At 45.2% G+C, this 18,063-nt stretch overlaps 2 protein-coding genes across 3 annotated transcripts in view; one reads left to right on the forward strand and one right to left on the reverse strand.

Moving 5' to 3' along the window:
- Nucleotides 1-12,035, forward strand: part of LOC136758833 (heat shock factor protein 4) — a 19,493-nt gene extending 7,458 nt beyond the window's left edge. For both annotated transcript variants that reach the window (XM_066713526.1, XM_066713525.1), the window contains exons 5-16: nt 1,309-1,417; nt 1,597-1,724; nt 2,019-2,143; nt 3,034-3,109; nt 5,089-5,156; nt 6,037-6,136; nt 6,236-6,360; nt 6,543-6,737; nt 6,899-7,004; nt 8,347-8,412; nt 8,723-8,829; nt 9,072-12,035. In XM_066713526.1, the coding sequence (XP_066569623.1) occupies nt 1,309-1,417; nt 1,597-1,724; nt 2,019-2,143; nt 3,034-3,109; nt 5,089-5,156; nt 6,037-6,136; nt 6,236-6,360; nt 6,543-6,737; nt 6,899-7,004; nt 8,347-8,412; nt 8,723-8,782 (1,158 nt within the window). In that variant the 3' untranslated portion in view covers nt 8,783-8,829; nt 9,072-12,035. The remainder of the gene's footprint in view (nt 1-1,308; nt 1,418-1,596; nt 1,725-2,018; nt 2,144-3,033; nt 3,110-5,088; nt 5,157-6,036; nt 6,137-6,235; nt 6,361-6,542; nt 6,738-6,898; nt 7,005-8,346; nt 8,413-8,722; nt 8,830-9,071) is intronic.
- Nucleotides 12,036-12,198: 163 nt separating this feature from the next.
- On the reverse strand, nt 12,199-17,020 carry ogfod1 (2-oxoglutarate and iron-dependent oxygenase domain containing 1). The gene is made up of 13 exons (XM_066713527.1): nt 16,781-17,020; nt 16,206-16,354; nt 16,003-16,049; nt 15,589-15,689; nt 15,294-15,410; nt 14,780-14,871; nt 14,387-14,515; nt 13,997-14,110; nt 13,519-13,598; nt 13,171-13,421; nt 12,757-12,885; nt 12,523-12,581; nt 12,199-12,391 (listed from the first exon to the last, which is right to left on the reverse strand). Exons 1-13 carry the CDS (start codon nt 16,938-16,940, stop codon nt 12,230-12,232), a joined length of 1,590 nt encoding a protein of 529 aa, XP_066569624.1. The 5' UTR covers nt 16,941-17,020; the 3' UTR covers nt 12,199-12,229.
- Nucleotides 17,021-18,063: the final 1,043 nt, after the last annotated feature.

The following is an 18,063-nucleotide window of genomic DNA, read 5'->3' on the forward strand; positions in this document are numbered from 1 at the left end:
GAGGAAAGCCATGGGCAGGGCTGTAGCGGCTTGCCCGGCCTGAATTCCTGCAGGTTTTAGATATTAGTTTTTAGAAAGTCTTAGAGGTTTTAGAGAGTCCTGTGACCGTTGAGGCCTGCCAGTTGCTTGTCCCTGCTGTAGGCTTATCCCTAATCCAGCACTGAGGGAGCATCCAGGGGGACGTACCTAACTTTCCCAGGTGGAGGCTTTCTAAAAATGCTGCAGTGAATCAGGGGCTTTAACCCACCTGTGTGTTTTTAAACTATGATGCTTTTTTTTAACAGCCTTTGTACACAGAAATGTATACATGTATTTATTTGTATTTATGCACAGATGTCTCTCGATTCGCAAACAGTGTGTGGTTCATAGGTCGTGAATTGTGAAGCATCGTGAAAATTCTGAAAAATATTTTTGGGCCTAGCTCTGTTCAGCACTTGTGTATTATCTCTTTGGCCCACGACATCGGGTTCCCTCTCTTCTTATATGCCCAGAACTCTTCAAATCGGTCTTATTGTGGATATTAACTAAATACATTTTTGTCCTAAACTCTAGTCTGGCCACTAGGCCTCTGGTGCTTTTATAGCTTTTGTATCCCTTTTAGGTTTAGTTTTTTTTTCTCTTTCTTATTTAACTCGGTTTCTGTTACAGTTGTGGTGATTTGTACACGGGTCATGTCCTGTCTCCCTGTGCTGCTATTCAGGGATACTGATCTATTGACTAAGCCTAGAGCTGGATTGTTAATTTTCTACCTTTTTGGGCAGCAGAAATTCATACAATTTACTGTATGATTACATCTTGTTTTATTCCTTTAGACTTCAGTTTTAAGAGAAATGAAGAGTATTTTACATTTGGTTATTGTTGGCTCATTTATAATAATGGTATCGGTCAGGGAATCTATAGGTGCAGAGCCATTGTTGTAATTGCGTTTGGCTCTGGAACCCAGAGGTCTATAGGAACCTCTGAATGCAACCTTAGTTTCAATGGTTGTGTGAAGATGACACAGAAAGACAACACATAAAACCCTTGACTGTGATCCCATCAGGGTTATAGCTCTTAACCCCAAAGAATCAATTAGAACATAGATATATATGTTTATTTTAATTTTTTAAACCATATTAATAATTTTACGCCTTGGGTAAATTTGTCCCAACTGTCCTGAGATTTTAACACATGTTCACTTGAGTGATAATTATAAATTAAATAAAATCAAGTTTTGGTTTTATAACCAAAAGCTTAAACGTAATCACAAAGAAAGCAAGGCACAGTGAAGAAGGTTGTTAATACTTTTTGCTTTTGTTGGCTTCCCAGACTGGCACAAGCTTCCATGTGTTTGACCAGGGCAGGTTTGCCAAGGAGGTGCTGCCAAAATATTTCAAGCACAACAATATGGCAAGCTTCGTCCGGCAGTTGAACATGTGTAAGTATGACAACTGCTGATGCAGCAGGACGGTGTGTGTGTCTTTGTCATTGTTATCTTTGTCACAGCAGCGTGACTGTCATGCTGTGCTTCAGGGAGCACATGGTGAGGACAGTGCCTGTGTGTGCGTGTGCGTGTTGCTGTGCCTCGGCTGACCCCCTTCCCGTTCTCCCTTGCAGACGGCTTCCGCAAGGTGGTGAACATCGAGCAGAGCGGGCTGGTGAAGCCGGAGCGCGACGACACCGAGTTCCAGCACCTCTACTTCCTGCAGGGGCACGAGCACCTGCTGGAGCACATCAAGAGGAAGGTCAGCCTGCCCCCCCTCTATCCCATGGGCCCCACGGGTCCCATTCAGGACACACTACCACTGCCACCCTGTGTGCCCATTCTCACCAAGTGAGCTCAAGCTTTTTACTGTTGGTGGTCTAAACAAAACCAAGACGGGCACTGGGCCTCACAGGCATCTTGAAAGGAGGCGGAAGGGCAATAGAGAGTTCCCAACGGGCCCGGCTCTGCCCCAGTCTCACAATCTCACTTTAGCTGACCACTGAGGATTGACGAAGGCTTGTGAAAAACAGTGTTGTTTTACCGTCTGTCCCAGGTCTCCATTGTGAAGAGCGAGGAGACGAAGGTGCGGCAGGAGGACCTGAGCAAGCTGCTGTACGAGGTGCAGGTGCTGCGGACCCAGCAGGAGAACATGGAGTGCCAGATGCAGGACATGAAACAGTCAGTGGCTCCTCTGCACGGCATGGCTCCCGGTGCTGCTTGTCCTCGCGTTGGCCTTCAAAGGTCCTCTATCGAAGTGGGCCGGCCAACGGACCTCCATGTCATTAAAGATCAAAAAGAGAGGAAGCAGCAGCACTGAGAGCCACATATCGTGTGATCTGTCAGTGTGTCTGTATATCAGGGGTATCCACTCCTTATTCACTAATGCTGCCGGAGAGCTGTAGTCCTGCAGGCTTTTAATACAAGGAAACTGTGCCAATTTACATAAATTAAGTAAATCAATCAATCAGTTTTTTTTGGTATAGTGCCCTTTGCAAAGTTGCCACAGAACGTTTTACAGATTAAATCAATAACACAAGGTTGTGATTGATACAAAATGTCGATATATCTAATTAAGTTACGATGCTGAGGTGCAGTGAAACTCCTACAGCCCTTCAAGAGCAGCACTGAATTTACTGATATTATTATTATTAATAATAATAATAATAATAATATTATTATCAATAATTATTAATAATAATAATAATAATAATATTATGAATGGTACTCCCTTACCTACTATCTTGGCATATTATGTTTAATAATAAAGCCAAATCATTAAAAGGTTGGATAGGGTTAAAACAGACCTCTGCACCTTTTCAGTAATTAAAGGTCCTTTTATTCACTGTTGCCAGCTAAACCTTTTTGTATGAGTTGTTCTGTTTGTTTAGCAATTTGCCATTCGATTGTTTCAATAACAACAGTGCGGTGAATGGGGGAGGGGTCCTTGTGGCACATGAGACATGACGGGGTGCTGTGTCACCACCGCTCCAGCACCCCTCCCTCTCCGCAGTGCCTGTGCCGCATGGTGCGCTGCGCCCAGGAGAGCTCACGGCGTTTCTGTCTTGCAGCCAGAATGAAGTCTTGTGGAGGGAAATCATCTCCCTGAGACAGAACCACACCCAGCAGCAGAAGGTCATGAACAAGGTGAGATGAAAACCCTTGGCACAGTCATTTTACCTCAATCGGGTTCAGTTGGGTTTTACACAAGTCTACCGCAGACACGAACCTGCTTAAAAAAAAAATATATATATATATATGTCAGACATGGGTTTTTGAAGCTAAATATTGATCACACTGTTATGACTATTGTGGCTTGTTTAATGAAGGTAATTAGGGAAGCTAATGACTGGAGCAGGTATTGATCAGATGCTAGCAGCTCTGTAACCACTGGCCACAGGGGGAAGTGTGGAGACATGTTGGAAAGGCTCTGAGGTCCCAGACTATACATGAAGCAGGCAGGCAGACCTGGTTGTATCCAGTCCTGTAACAGGCATGTACGGGTGGCCAAAGACTGCTGGATATTCCCCAGCATGTTATCACTGTCCCTTCAGCCCCTAACAGGATGTGGAAGAGATGCTTACAGGAGGCAGACCAAAGCTGGACTGTGTCTAGTACTGAATGCCTCTTAAATGCATCCTTATGCTATACTATGTACAATAGGACAATATATTATACACTCACCTAAAGGTTTATTAGGAACACCTATTCAATTTCCCATTAATGCAATTATCTAACCAACCAATCACATGGCAGTTGCTTCAATGCATTTAGGGGTGTGGTCCTGGTCAAGACAATCTCCTGAACTCCAAACTGAATGTCTGAATGGGAAAGAAAGGTGATTTAAGCAATTTTGAGCGTGGCATGGTTGTTGTTGCCAGACGGGCCGGTCTGAGTATTTCACAATCTGCTCAGTTACTGGGATTTTCACGCACAACCATTTCTAGGGTTTACAAAGAATGGTGTGAAAAGGGAAAAACATCCAGTATGCGGCAGTCCTGTGGGCGAAAATGCCTTGTTGATGCTAGCGGTCAGAGGAGAATGGGCCGACTGATTCAAGCTGATAGAAGAGCAACTTTGACTGAAATAACCACTCGTTACAACCGAGGTATGCAGCAAAGCATTTGTGAAGCCACAACACGTACAACCTTGAGGCAGATGGGCTACAACAGCAGAAGACCCCACCGGGTACCACTCATCTCCACTACAAATAGGAAAAAGAGGCTACAATTTGCACAAGCTCACCAAAATTGGACAGTTGAAGACTGGAAAAATGTTGCCTGGTCTGATGAGTCTCGATTTCTGTTGAGACATTCAGATGGTAGAGTCAGAAATTGGCGTAAACAGAATGAGAACATGGATCCATCATGCCTTGTTACCACTGTGCAGGCTGGTGGTGGTGGTGTAATGTTGTGGGGGATGTTTTCTTGGCACACTTTAGGCCCCTTAGTGCCAATTGGGCATCGTTTAAATGCCACGGCCTACCTGAGCATTGTTTCTGACCATGTCCATCCCTTTATGACCACCATGTACCCATCCTATGATGGCTACTTCAAGCAGGATAATGCACCATGTCACAAAGGTCCAATCATTTCAAATTGGTTTCTTGAACATGACAATGAGTTCACTGTACTAAACTGGCCCACACAGTCACCAGATCTCAACCCAATAGAGCATCTTTGGGATGTGGTGGAACGGGAGCTTCGTGCCCTGGATGTGCATCCCACAAATCTCCATCAACTGCAAGATGCTATCCTATCAATATGGGCCAACATTTCTAAAGAATGCTTTCAGCACCTTGTTGAATCAATGCCACGTAGAATTAAGGCAGTTCTGAAGGCGAAAGGGGGTCAAACACAGTATTAGTATGGTGTTCCTAATAATCCTTTAGGTGAGTGTATACACTGAAAACACAGCAATGGGGAATTCATGATGATGAAAGGTATTTAAACTGAGCAGAATAAATGAATGAATCTCAAATTATTTGTATCCGTGGCTTAGTTTTGAGGCCTGGTTTCAGGCCTACGTGCAGTTCCTCACGTCAGCCTGCTGTTCTATTTGTGCAGAAATCAGTGCAGGCCTCTTGGATCGCTGTGCTAACCCCTGATTCCCATCTCTGTTTACAGCTGATTCAGTTCCTGTTCAGCCAGATTCAATCAAACGCACACAGCACTGTTGGAATAAAGAGGAAGCTGTGAGTATGCAGCCTGGCTCCCACAGGGCCCGATCCTGCCCTGAAACAGCAGGTCAGCGCGAATGGGTCAGCTGACCCCGTGCACAGTGCTGCAGGCCGGCTGAATGGGCTGAAGCGCTGAGTCAGATCTGCTGACACCCGGCTTCACAAACCCACTGTTGAACCGCGCACATGGCTCTCTATAGAAAGTGCCCTGTCAGCATCCACGGCCTGTTTTAGCAAGTTAAGGGGACAACTGCTAAAACAAGTGCTCTGAAATAAAAAAATGTCAGTCACAGCAGGAGATTTGGTTTGATTTGATTTTTTTAAAATCTTTCTGTTTTAAAGCATCTTCTTAAACTTTATTAAATGCATATAAGAAACATAAGAAAGTTTACAAATGAGAGGAGGCCATTCGACCCATCGTGCTCGTTTGGTGTCCATTAATAACCGAGTGATCCAAGGATCCCATCCAGTCTGACTTTAAATGTTGCCAAATTTTCAGCTTTTATTCTATATATTTATTTAAATACTGGACTGGAGAATATTAAGGCAAATTTCTGTAATGAAGCGCTCTAGTCCAGCTGAGCCCTCCCTCCCTATCCCCTGAACCCCCTATCGGTGATGCACACAATATCCAGTTGCTGGCAATATGGAGATTATTGTGGATGAAATAATATAAATGCGCAACAAAGTGGAGCCTTTGAGAAATTAAAAATAAGATCTTAATATGTATAAAACCCACTGTTATTTTACAACTTAATGTTGATGTATTCATACTAGGTACAAATGTTAAACAATATGCTGAGTGACACCTTTCCTAGTGGCCTAAAAGCTGAACTATAATAACCTGGGCCTGTTTTGCCCACCCCTCCTCTCTCCCGTGTGGTGTCTCTGTCAGACCTCTCATGCTGGACGATGGCTCCACTGCTCCCCCAGCCTCAAAGTTCAGTCACAGTTTGCCCTTGGAGCCCCTCCACGAGTCCTACTTCATCCAGTCGGTGAGTCCTATCCATGATTTAAATCCCTGACCTGGTAAAGGCCTGCTGTGTCATTTCTGAATGCTCTGGCTGACCAGCTGACACGCCTCTCCTCTCCAGCCGTCCACAGAAACTGCCTCGTGTTCGAACAGCACTTCACTGCCTGGTGGACCAGTCATATCCGACGTTACTGAAATGTCTCAGGCAGGTTCCATGGGCATTCCAGCACAGTCTGAGGAGTCCAGGTGAGGCTAAAATGAAGTGATGGGGTCTTGCTCTTTCATTGCCCAGCCAGCTTGTTTAAAAAACATTTAAAAGACTGTAGAGACCCGTTCTTGGAGCGCCTGTCTGTTTACCCTCTGGTGTGATCTCTGCAATAGCAACCAGTGTTCAGGTGTTGTATGTGTGTGTGTGTGTGTGCGAGCAGGGAGAAGTGTCTGATGCTGATCAAGGAGGAGCCGGTGAGCCCAGGGGTGCGAACGCGGGGAGAGGGTGTGCCGCTGGGCTCCTGCGAGGTGTGCGCCGAGCCCCCAGTGCTGCCTGTCGCCATGGTGCAGTCCGTCCTTGAGGGCCGGGGGTCCAGCACTGCCGAGAGAAGGGGGAAGAGACCCCCCTTGGACAGGTGAGCCCTCACTGCCAGCAGCCACTCTGCTCCCTTGAGTCAGTCAGTCAGTCGCTATTTATTCTCCAATCTACGTGTGTGTGTCTGCACCGAGCCCAGGCTGGTGTTAGGGTAGAGGCTCGGGCTGCCCTGTGATGCATATGTCTGTGTGCTTGCTGTAGGCCCGAGCTGGCAGAGAGTGTGGAGGGCGTGGATATGAGCCTGGAGGATCTACAGGTGCTGCTGAGAAACCACCAGCAGAACATCGAGGCGTCCTCTGTGATGGACGTGAGTGGAGCCGGGGGTGGGGGGGGGTTTGCTGCCTTGAACTCGCTCAGGACGAACAAAGCATTTGGTATTTGCTAGTGTACAAAAGTTTGTGAAAACAACAGCCCCAAAACCTTTTATTTTATTGTCTTTGCCTTCCATAAAATCTAATAAATTCACTGAAGAAGAAAAAGGACTAAATAATGGGACTAGCAAAACTACAGCAATTAATTGCTCCATCATTCAGGTAGGAATAATAGAAACTAATTAGAAGACAGAGCTTAATTAAAGAAGTATGAACACATTTACATTTTCTATTATTCTATTCTCATCTCAGGGGATTGCCCGGAGAGTCAGTATCTAGCAGGTTCTTTGTGTCGTGGGAAATGACCCATGCAGTTGCATTAGCAAATGGAAAAGCCTATTGATCTCCTAAAATAGATACACTGTGCAAAAGATCTAGCCCCATATTCTCCCAGTGCTGTTTTAATACCATTATAATGAATAAATCATACAGATGAGCTCAACGTGGTAATCGTCTTTTACTATTCCACATTCAGTTCTCAGAATAGCAGCTGAGAATCGGCCTCCGTGAATAAATTAACTTGTAAGTTTATTAACTGCTTGTATCTGCAAATACATATTTTCCAGTATTTTATGTACAGTACATAATTTTGTTTAAATAAAAAATACAGATTTATACACGATTGTGCAGTTCAATTAGCCATGGAAGATTGCCACATTGGGCATCAAGATGTTTTCTGCGACTGCTTACTGGGGGGTAAAGAATGACAAATAAGTGGAATCTGTTCATGAAAGAATCAATTTAGACAAGCTCCAGTTGAACGGGTGCCCTTGGGGATTTGCCCGTGAAACACGGAATTGATATCTCCATCATCATGCAGGGGGCACAGGGTTTTATGAACTGTAGGGCAGGGATTTCAGGATCTCTCTCTAGCTCTCTCTCGCTGTTCTTCTGCAGAGAAGTCTATCACCTTATGCGGTTGTTTAAGATGCTCCCCAACACTGTGTGGGAACGCTGATTAGCTGGTCAGACTGTGTAAACCGTACACACAGACCTCTTGCCTAGAACCTCCCACAGCAGTGCTGGGCCATTCTCCTTGTGACATCACACACACATACAAATCTAGAATGCCAGAGACATGAGCACAGATCTAAATATAACTGCTATGAGCTGTTGATTGGTAGTCACTGGCAAGCAGGAAACACAGTTGCAGTGAGTTTATTTCTCGCCCGTGACCAGTGATGGGTGCCTTACCAGTTACACATGTTCTGAAAAAGATTGACAATTCATTATTTACAAGGGGAAGGACAAACGTACAATCTGCATTGTCGTCCACAGCCATTCAATCCCAGCCTGCCTTTGACTGAGTGGAACTTCACAGACATGGAGGCCAATCTGAAATCGGTCAGTTTCCCTGCTGTCTGTCACGAGAGTCCAGACCGAGGTGGTTTAGGGACTTTAAGTTGTTCTGATTTTAGGGGAGCAAGACTGGAATGGAAGTGGGGAGGGGGTGACTCCACAGCATGTAGCCTTGGTGATTTAGATATGTCTAAGTATAGTCCCCCCCCATTTTTGAATTAGTTATTTATATGCATGTGTGTGTATAAATTTATTATTGATATTTATTATTTGTATTCATTTTTATATTAAAAAAATGTATTTATGTATTGACTTTATTTGTGTATTTGTTGGTTTGTTCATGACAATGCTCCAGTACATGTTCCAGCAGCAGGACCCCGGGGCCTTCAGTGGCCCTGGCTGTGAGGGCCAGTGAGCTCCTGAGCAGGGAGCACACCTGACGCTGGACTGCGGGGAGCCAAGGTAAACCCCCCCGTCCACGTCACAGCCTCCGCGCACACAGGCAACACAATCGCCGCCTCAACAATATCATCCTATATTATTCCTAAATACTGTTATATATTATAATCACAGGTGTCAGTAAATCGCATACTGGAGTACTGCAGCCCCACACTTCTTATCCTTGACATGAGGGGTGATATTAAACATTGTATGCCTAAGTGTGTATATCGTATATATAATATTTTCCTTTTCTCGATGCACAGCGCACCTTTGCTGTAACGGACTGGAGGGCAGAGGCTGTCAGCGGGTACTCTGTTTGTAGTGGAACAGCGTCTGCACCCCCCCACCACCACCATCCTGCTTTACTGTCCGCCGGGTCCCACAGACCGACCGCTGACTGACAGAGGCTTTGGCGTCATTTTGAACCCAGTTACGCGCCCTCACTCTAACTTGGCATTCTCCTACAGAAGCATTTCATTGCATAAGATGGATCAAAGTACTGATTTTCAAATCCACCGTCACACATCAAGGAAAAGAACAACACAAAAACAAAAGGCGGCTCCCGAAGCAGATCAGGGCCTCCTATTTTCAGATTCCATTGAGGGAGCCATGCCCATCAATCGACAACACAAGGATTTCAATTAATCGTGGTCACAAATTAAAAAGAATCTGCACAGGAATAAATACATTTCACACAAACTCGTCTCGTTTGGGTCCCCCCCAATATGTCAACTCTGGGGCTCTGTGGGATTTGAATAAAATACGTTATTTTTGTGCACAACAGTTAAGGGCTGTTCTCTGGCAGCACTTCTTCAAAGAGGGCGAGGTTTATAGGCACTCCCAAATCAGCGCAGTCTGTAAGTGAAGCAGGTTTTTGGTATCCAGTTGCATTAGATTAAAATTTTCTTGCAATATTGTATGTATGTATGTATGTATTTAATTATATATATTTATAGAAATATATCCATCAAATAGTATTCCTTTTTTTTTTTTTGTACATTTTAATGTGAGCGTTCTAGGTACACTTCATATAACAGATATTATAGTCTTCATTTTTGAAAGTACAAGACCCTATTTGCTTTTTTGCACAATTTGACTATTTATTCTAACTACAAACCACATTTACTTAAAGTACTTGATGCTTTTATTATGCTACATAGAGGGACTTTGCCGGGTTTTATAATTTTTCTACTCTTGATTTTACAGTACGTCTACCATGATGACTGCCCTACAGTTTGTGAAGTAGGATAAGTAGAGTATTTGCAAATGTATCCATCCGCACTTTTTTGGCATTTCTCCCGGCCTTTGCCAATTTTAGAGGATTTCATTAGACTCCCCACTTTCGTCAAGCTGTTTTCGGATATTTCATTAAAGAGCACGGAACAAGGGAAGGTGATGTTGTTCACGCCAGGGCCTTGGCAGCAGTCTGATGCCCCTTTTCTAAAGCTGCCTCCCACCTGCGCAGACACAGCACACCTCCAGCAGCGCGGATATGCCGAGAGGCTGTGGATTGGCCAGCTGCAGTGGAGCCGCCCGCTTCCTGCTCCTTCACACACAGTGGCACGGCAGCACTTTAGCCGACCAGCAGCACCTAAAGGTTCAGAGGTCATGCCTAAGACCCCGCCCCCATCCTAAGAAGCACCTTGGAGACTTTGTAGACCATTTCCACTAATGACCTGAGTTCACGTATCAGATTAACTTCAAACGCAACTTGAAAAACCTCTTGTCCTCCCCCATCCCTTCCTCTCACCATGATATTGTGGATTAAAAATTTGAAATCCAAAGAAATGAGAGAGAACACCGCCACATGTCTTCTTTATCAAGAGGAGGAAAATGAATGCACAGCATGACCAGAAATGGATTCAGCATAAGAGTCAACTGCCATAAGACCGTCCAGCCCTGGGCCGCCGCGTTAACCAAACACCTCTGCTTGGAACAAGGGGGCTCCGGCTAAAATCACTTTCGCAAAGAAATACCAGCCCCCTCACGGTGACAAGGACAACTGAAAATTATTTTGTTTGATTAATTTATGTTTTTTGGAAACTCTAAGCTTAAGGGCTACCCATTTCAGTCTTCTTGTGAATTTAGGGCCATAAGTGATCATTTAATTCAAAACATTAAATGAGGGAGTGCCTCAGACAGTCAGGAGACAGTGTGATTGCAGAACGATTTCCAGTTGCTATTTCAAAATGATTCTATTGTTTTTGGTCACACTTTAAAGTGGGGGGATATGCAGTCAGACACATCTGTGTAAAGAAATTATTACGAGGAGTTGCATTTAGAGTTGGCGGGGCATAAAACCATACAGAAAGCTATCGGGGAGAAAAGGACAATAATTTTTTTTTTTTTTTGACAACATGCTTCTCTTATTTCTTCAATATTTCTTCAAAATGGAGTGTCAGGAGAAGGTGTTGGGGGGCCGGGGGAGGGTCTGGGATGCACACTTTGGTGCAAAAATGAATATGATTAACCTAGTTTACAGAACCAAAGAGCACAATTGTTTTGTAGGACTATGATCCTAGTGGTTTAGGATATTCTGTACTTGTAACTTCTCTCTTGGTTCATGTGATCTTTAAAAAAAAATTAAAAAAAATGCAACACTGTGCAATACTACGGATTTGTGAGGTTCCACACGGATGCAGTCGGGTGACGACCACTGGAATGTAACGCAGCTGTGGCGTGCGGTTTGAGAGAGGTAAACCAGCACACTGGAAACGAAATAAAAAAATAACTTGTGGCAAACAATTTGCACTAGGGATGCATATTTCACTAGCTTTAGTAGGCGTTATCACAATTACTGTTAGTGAGGTATATTTACTGACAGTATTCTGGTTTGGGTATGAGACGGTTTGCTTGCATCTTAAGGGACTTTCAATGGAACCACTGTGTTTATTTTATTTGATGACTTGCACTGGCATAAATTAATGTAAAACATGCAGGTAGGAGTTGCTGATTTTCATGTTTAATGCATTTTCTTTTATTCTCAATCAACATGCATTCAGTGCTGTTGTAATATATATAGTTTCTGTATCACAGTAATGGCCCTCTGTTGAGGTGCAGTGAGTTTTCATTCTTGCACAGCCTTACCCTTGGGAGAGCTCATTAAAGGCAACGGCTTCACTTCACATTGCATTCGAAAAGTTAATAAACATCTGAGGAATGCAAATCTCTCTGCTGCTGACTGGGGATTTGAATGTATGAAATTAAATTAAATTAAATCTAAATCATTATTTTGCCTTTGTGTTTTTGTCTGAATTTTTTTTTTTTTTGGACACGGTTGAAACTGGAACATCAAAGCTTGCTGAAAGTTTCTCTCTCTCACACCCAACCAATATCCATTAATAACATGTTAATGATTTCCTTCAAGATGGTCACTCCATCACACAGAGCAACAGCCTTCGAAAGCCCTTTATTAATTGACTCACTCGTAATACACAAACGAAAAACTGTAGAAAACATTTGCAGGCGTGTGGCTCTCTGGCCGGCCGGCGCTGTGGTGATTGATGTGCTTCACAAACTTCAGAGTCTCTTTGTCTCGGTACACCAGGCCCAGCGCGTTGTTCTCTGGGTTGATGGTGAGAAGCTGAATGAGACAGAAATGACAAGTGGGACTCAGGAAGCAGGTCTGAGCAGCACGGTTACCCTCGCAGCGCTGACCTGTTGTAACGCTGAGGGCAGTGTCCTTGACAGCACCTGTGTATTTAAAACCCTCACCTCCTCATCTTCTCCGTTGGCAATGTAAGATGTAAAACCCCCAGATTCAGGCTGCCAATCTGAAAGTGAAAAGAAGACAAATAATGAAATAAGCAGCTGAAATAAACCTGTGTCCCCAAACATTCGTCAACCCCCCTTTCCCGTCAGCTTCAAATCGTCCTGCCACTCCAAGCCTCCCCCTCTGGTTACTCTTCCCCGTCTCCTTACCCCAGTCTCCTGCCCCATCCTACTCACCCTCACAGCCACAGTAGAACAGAAGGTCGAGTGCAAACTCCGCGTTGTGCAGGTCAGTGTCGTGGACTACAGTGTAGTCTCCGTGCCCCCAGCGCCGCAGCTCCCCGAGACACAGCGGCACACTGGGCTCTGCAGACACACACACAGTCACTTCCAGCCTGCTCAACACAACCACACAGACTCTGAACCCTAATCACTGATTTATGGACTGTATCCTGGTATTTAATGGATTTGCTTTTTGTAGAGATTCTTCAAATGAGGTGAAAAGGGCTTGAGCATATTTGACAGCCAGCAGTTGTTTTACTAGTAAAATAACTTACATTTAAAGTTAAAGAAACTATAAACAAATGACAGAAAATAACTATATGTATATAGTTAAAAATAAATATATTTAATAAAAATATATACCCTTACCCATGGCATTTTCTCCTGGGGGGTTTCCATGTGTGGATGCTGTGGCCTTTGAGACCCCTACTGTCTCCCCCTCTTCTTCCTCCTCCTTCTCCTTCTCCTCTTCCTCCTCTTCCTCACTCCCTGAGGCCAGGAAGTGCAGCTTGAGGCCAGTGAAGTTGGAGAGGAGCAGGAAAAAGGGCTCTGAAGACAGCAGCTCCCAGCATTCCCTCACACACTGCGGGAGCCCAGCTTCCTCTGCCTGCCCGTAGCACCTGTACAGACACACACAGAGAGGCACAGTAATTGGTTGAGGAAAGGGACTGCAATCTTGGTTGCAAAGAAAAATAAACAGAATCAAGAGATGCTAACCTCTTGTTGGGGGGTCCTCTTCTCACCCACTCTATGTCCGTCTCTCTCAGCGCGTCGTTCACCATCTTAAACTTTTCAGGCTGCAAAGGATAAGGAGCCATGAGGGACACATCCCCTAGCACAGTTACGGGAGCCAGGGGAACAGAGCGCGTGTCAGGGTTTCCAAAAGAAGAGAGAGACTTGCTGGCAGAGAGAAATAATTCACTGTATACACACATACACAAGCACATGAAAACAGCTCTGTGTTTGTCCGCAATACAAACTACAAGCAGTCGAGCTTTTTACACTGAACAGGACACCAGCAGTCCTACACATGAAGGCAAGGGCCCGGAGCCACAGAAACAGAATGAAAACGGACAGTCACTTGCATTTCACAGGTGATGCCAAAACGTATTTGTTTGCACATTTTGCACTGTGTATGTGCAATGTTTTATTATTTCAAGTTTTCCCTTTAAAAGCACAGGAGAAGGGCATTTACCTGGAGGAAGTTTTTTAGAAGGATCTCAGAGCTCTCCTCGAACTCCTCCTGCACCTGAGCCTGGTACGCCATGTCCAGATACACAGGGTTGATCCAGTCGTACAGCAGCTGCTCCTGGTGGGAGGAGGTTAGCACAGAGCCACAGTCACAGCCAGGGTCACACACTCGCCCGCAGGCCAGCGGCTCAGTGTGGCCGGGCAGTATCCATTCCCACTGGGCCTAGGCAGACCGGCGCCGAGCCAGTTTGAAAGCCACACAAAGACTTAGAACAGCGGTTTCCCAACCCCGGCCAATTATAAATTCTATTAAGGAACTGAAATCTGGGTTGGGACAAAATCTAGCAGGACCCTGGGTCAGACTCACTCTCTATTCTGCACTATGCTGCGTTACCTCGTGAGGGCGGTGGGGGCTGCGTGGCAGGGTCGGTTCAGTGTAGCGCGGGGGCCTCTCCAGAGAGCGCCCGTGGAACCAGCCGCTAACAGACAGACGGCACTTGTCCTCCGAGATGACCTCCGAAACCTGGGCAGAGCAGGAACAAATGGAATAAAAGATGCCGAAGAGCAAGCATCAGCAAGCAGGTAAATATAAATGATCAGCTGTTGTCTTCATCCAAGGCAATGGACATGGTTTTACAAACACTAACAGACACTGTACTGCCTGCATACAACGTTATAAGGGTCACAAATTCACTATAATAATAATAACGATGGAAACTGTAACAGTGTACCTCAGTGTGTTTGTTACAGCAGGGTACACTCACAGCACAGCAAACAGGCATCTTACCTGGTGGAAGGAGACAGGCGACACCTCGAAGAAGACTAATGTGTTCCAAGAGGGGACTAAGGACTTCACAATCTTTTCGGGCTGATAATTCTCTGAAGCCAAAAAAAACCACATAAGTAAAACAACTAACAAAAACAATATAGCACAAAAAGAAGAGAACAAAACAGGCCATTTGCATCTATTTCATTAATGGAAAAGGGTTTTTTCACATGCAACCTGTGCGTCTTCCTTTCAGCTAAGTTAGAGACTGTTGGCTCAAGCTCTCAGCAACTCTATAAACCACTGGGTTCAGTAATTCTGGGCTCTATCAGCTTCAGAGTGAACTGAAGATACAAAATGAAAGGTTTCAGATCGCTGTGGTGCAATTGTGTTGAGAAACAGATTTGAAAGTAGCCACAGGTTCATTCAAATAAATATCAGACGTAAAGCAGAAACAAAAAAGAAAAGGAAAGAAGTAAGAGAAAAGAAAAGTCAGACTGAGCCGCCCGCCTGCCCCCCCGCCCAAGACACTGACTGTCGGTGCTGTACAGGTCGAGCGTGCCTCCGTCGCTCTGCTCCCAAGGCGGGACCAGGTAGAGGATGAACGCAATCCTCCTGCCCTCCAGTTCGTCATCGTGGCAGAGCAAAACATCTGCAGAAGAGCACAAAAGAAAAAGAAAACTCATTGAGGGCCCTGAATCTTAGCGACATACTAAATACTTCCTGCCCCACCCTCCCACCCCCTGCTGGTCAGCTTGGGGACGTGCAGTCTCAATTTATTTGCAAATCTGAGCCAACAGTTGCAGTGCAGCGTCAGGGTCTGTGCTCACCCGTGTACTCGTACTTAGCACAGGAGATGTCCACGGTGTCCTCCAGCTCCAACTGCAGGACCTCTGACAGCCACGAGCGAAACCGCTGGAACAGGACGGATCTTTGGAGACACAGCAGGTCAGAACCAGGTCAGCCCACTGCCAGAGCACAGCCCCTTCTGTACAGTGCTCTCACACATAAACACCACTGACGGGTATCAGAAGGACATTTAACAACAACAATACAAATACTCAGTACCAGACGAGAAAAAATACAAGTATATTTTTATATTTCGTTTGATTGAATTCGATTTTGGCATTAGTCAGGTTTTTTAACTCCGTTCTGTTTACTGTAACAGTCCCTAGTCCACTGCTGAGATGGCCATTGGCCAGCAGCTGATGGACCCCAGAGAGCATCGGCACACAGGTTCTCACCGCAACGCAGCGATATGGGACTCTCTCTTGGTCTTCAAGTCATCAGACTGTCAAATCAAATGAAATACCATTTAATACTTAATGCCTGCATTTTACAACATAAATATTAAAAATGGTGCCATGAGAATGAAGGAAAAACAGGCAATGCGAGTGATATATAAGCAGAGACGGGCACAGTGTGCATTTGTCTTTCTCTGTCCGACCTGCTGAAACTTATAGAGGTCGTTGGATTTCTGGTGGAAGTTCAGCTCCAGGAGCTCCCTCTGCAGCTCCTGCAGGAAAGTCTGGCTCTGGAGGAAGTTGTTGAGCACGCAGTGTGGGAAGGGATGGGTGTCCAGCTCCACACCTCCTTCTGTTCAACACATCACAAAGACACAGCGGATATGTCCATTATGAATCATTGATTGTGTAAGAAATCTGAAGTGCCTGCAACTTCCATCGTGACGTGAGGAAACACGTTTTGCATTGGTGTCTGTTTTCAGGTATTAGCAACTGCGTGTTTGTTAAAATATCTAACTTCACACAGTTACTCCAAAGTCAGCTGCAATGTGTCAGAGTATGGGTCTGGGTAAGGACTATATAGATCATGTCATGAATCGTGCACACTGATTGACATGTTTACAAAACGCACTGCCGGCTATAGGTCGCGTCCGTGTAACGCAGATTTCCGCAGATCTGCAGAATCCCACCGATCACATTGGTGGAGCGGCGCAGATCCGCGCAGGACTGCGCACAGCTGCGCTAACGGACACGGATGCAGCCCGTCCCGGCGGCTCACCATGTGTGAAGCGCTGTCCGCCGCTCCACGCCGCCCTCAGCCCGCCCTTCACCCCCGCGTCCTGCAGCAGTCTGGACATCTCTGCCGGCTCTTCTCGCTTCTCTTTCTTCTTGCCTCTGCCCTGGGTCTCGGCGTCGCGTTGCCGCCTCTTCGAGCTCATTGTGCCGGCAGGCAGCGCTTTAACTCGCCCGGGACAGATGGTGCGAGTCGCACAAAAACATCATCACACGGAGGAAGTGGCGCAGCTCTGAGGACTACACGCCCCACAATGCCGCGCTCCTGTGCGCGGAGAGGAGGCCCCAGACGCGAAGTGGTCCTCTGTTTTGCCGGGTGTTGTGTTATTCCGCACGTATGAATTTGTATCTGTATCCATCTATCTATCTATCTATCTATCTATCTATATATATATTTGCACAGCTCTGGACAAAATTAAGAGACCATTCCAAGTTCAGAAGTCAATGTTAAGTGGTCTCTTCTTTTTTCCAGAGCTGTATATATGTCCATACACACATACACATCTCGATCCTCTGCTGGATGAAGGCCTCCCCAAGCTGTTTCCACTTGCATCGATCTTCTTTTCATTTCCACCTCACGCCTGTAAAGTTTATTTCATCTTCCCATCTTTTGTCTAATTTTTTTAAATATGTAATTTGTATCAACATTGCCTAAAGCACAATTCCAAATTAGACTAATCATTAAATCCCACCATATTTACATATTATTAATTTTAGAATCAATTTTGAAAGGATTATTATTTTTCAGATAAGACTGCTAATTGCAAGATAAAGACCTTTAATCCTTGAGTTCCCTAACGCAAGGCCTCGTTCATTGGAGAGCTGGGGGTGTTGGCAAGACCCTGCTGAATGTCAGTTCATACTGACAAACTACGGCCGTCATACTGTCAGTATTTCACTTGAAATGGCTGAAAGTGTCATTCTAGTGCTAAGGATTGCCAAAGTATCAGCATTTAGACATTTGAAAATAAATAAATCATCCACCTTACCGAATTATTCAGTGTCGTGCAGTTTAACTGCAGTAAATATTCAGCTATTACTCTCTTAACGTTTTGTTTTGTTTACAATTCATCCATCTTTACTCAAAACTACAGGAATGTGGACAAACCCAAGGGAGCTTGTTATTTCCAGCACTGGACCAATCAAACCCAGCTGGCTCCTCCACACTGGGGTTCCCCAGACCCTGGACACAACAGCAGATTTGACTGAGTAAAGAACCGACACTCAAACACTGGATATCCAAGCCACACACGTGAAACTGTGCCCTAA

Source organism: Amia ocellicauda, chromosome 9, assembly GCF_036373705.1.
Source record: "Amia ocellicauda isolate fAmiCal2 chromosome 9, fAmiCal2.hap1, whole genome shotgun sequence".
NCBI classification, from domain to species: domain Eukaryota; kingdom Metazoa; phylum Chordata; class Actinopteri; order Amiiformes; family Amiidae; genus Amia; species Amia ocellicauda.

Excerpts from the sequence above, each read along its gene's own strand:
- ogfod1 (XM_066713527.1), bottom strand. The coding sequence starts at position 16,940 with ATGAGCTCGAAGAGGCGGCAACGCGACGCCGAGACCCAGGGCAGAGGC. Across the intron at positions 14,516-14,779 it reads CGCCTGTCTCCTTCCACCAG|GTTTCGGAGGTCATCTCGGA; the intron begins GTAAGATGCCTG and ends TGCTCTGCCCAG. Across the intron at positions 12,392-12,522 it reads CCAACGGAGAAGATGAGGAG|CTTCTCACCATCAACCCAGA; the intron begins GTGAGGGTTTTA and ends TGTCTCATTCAG.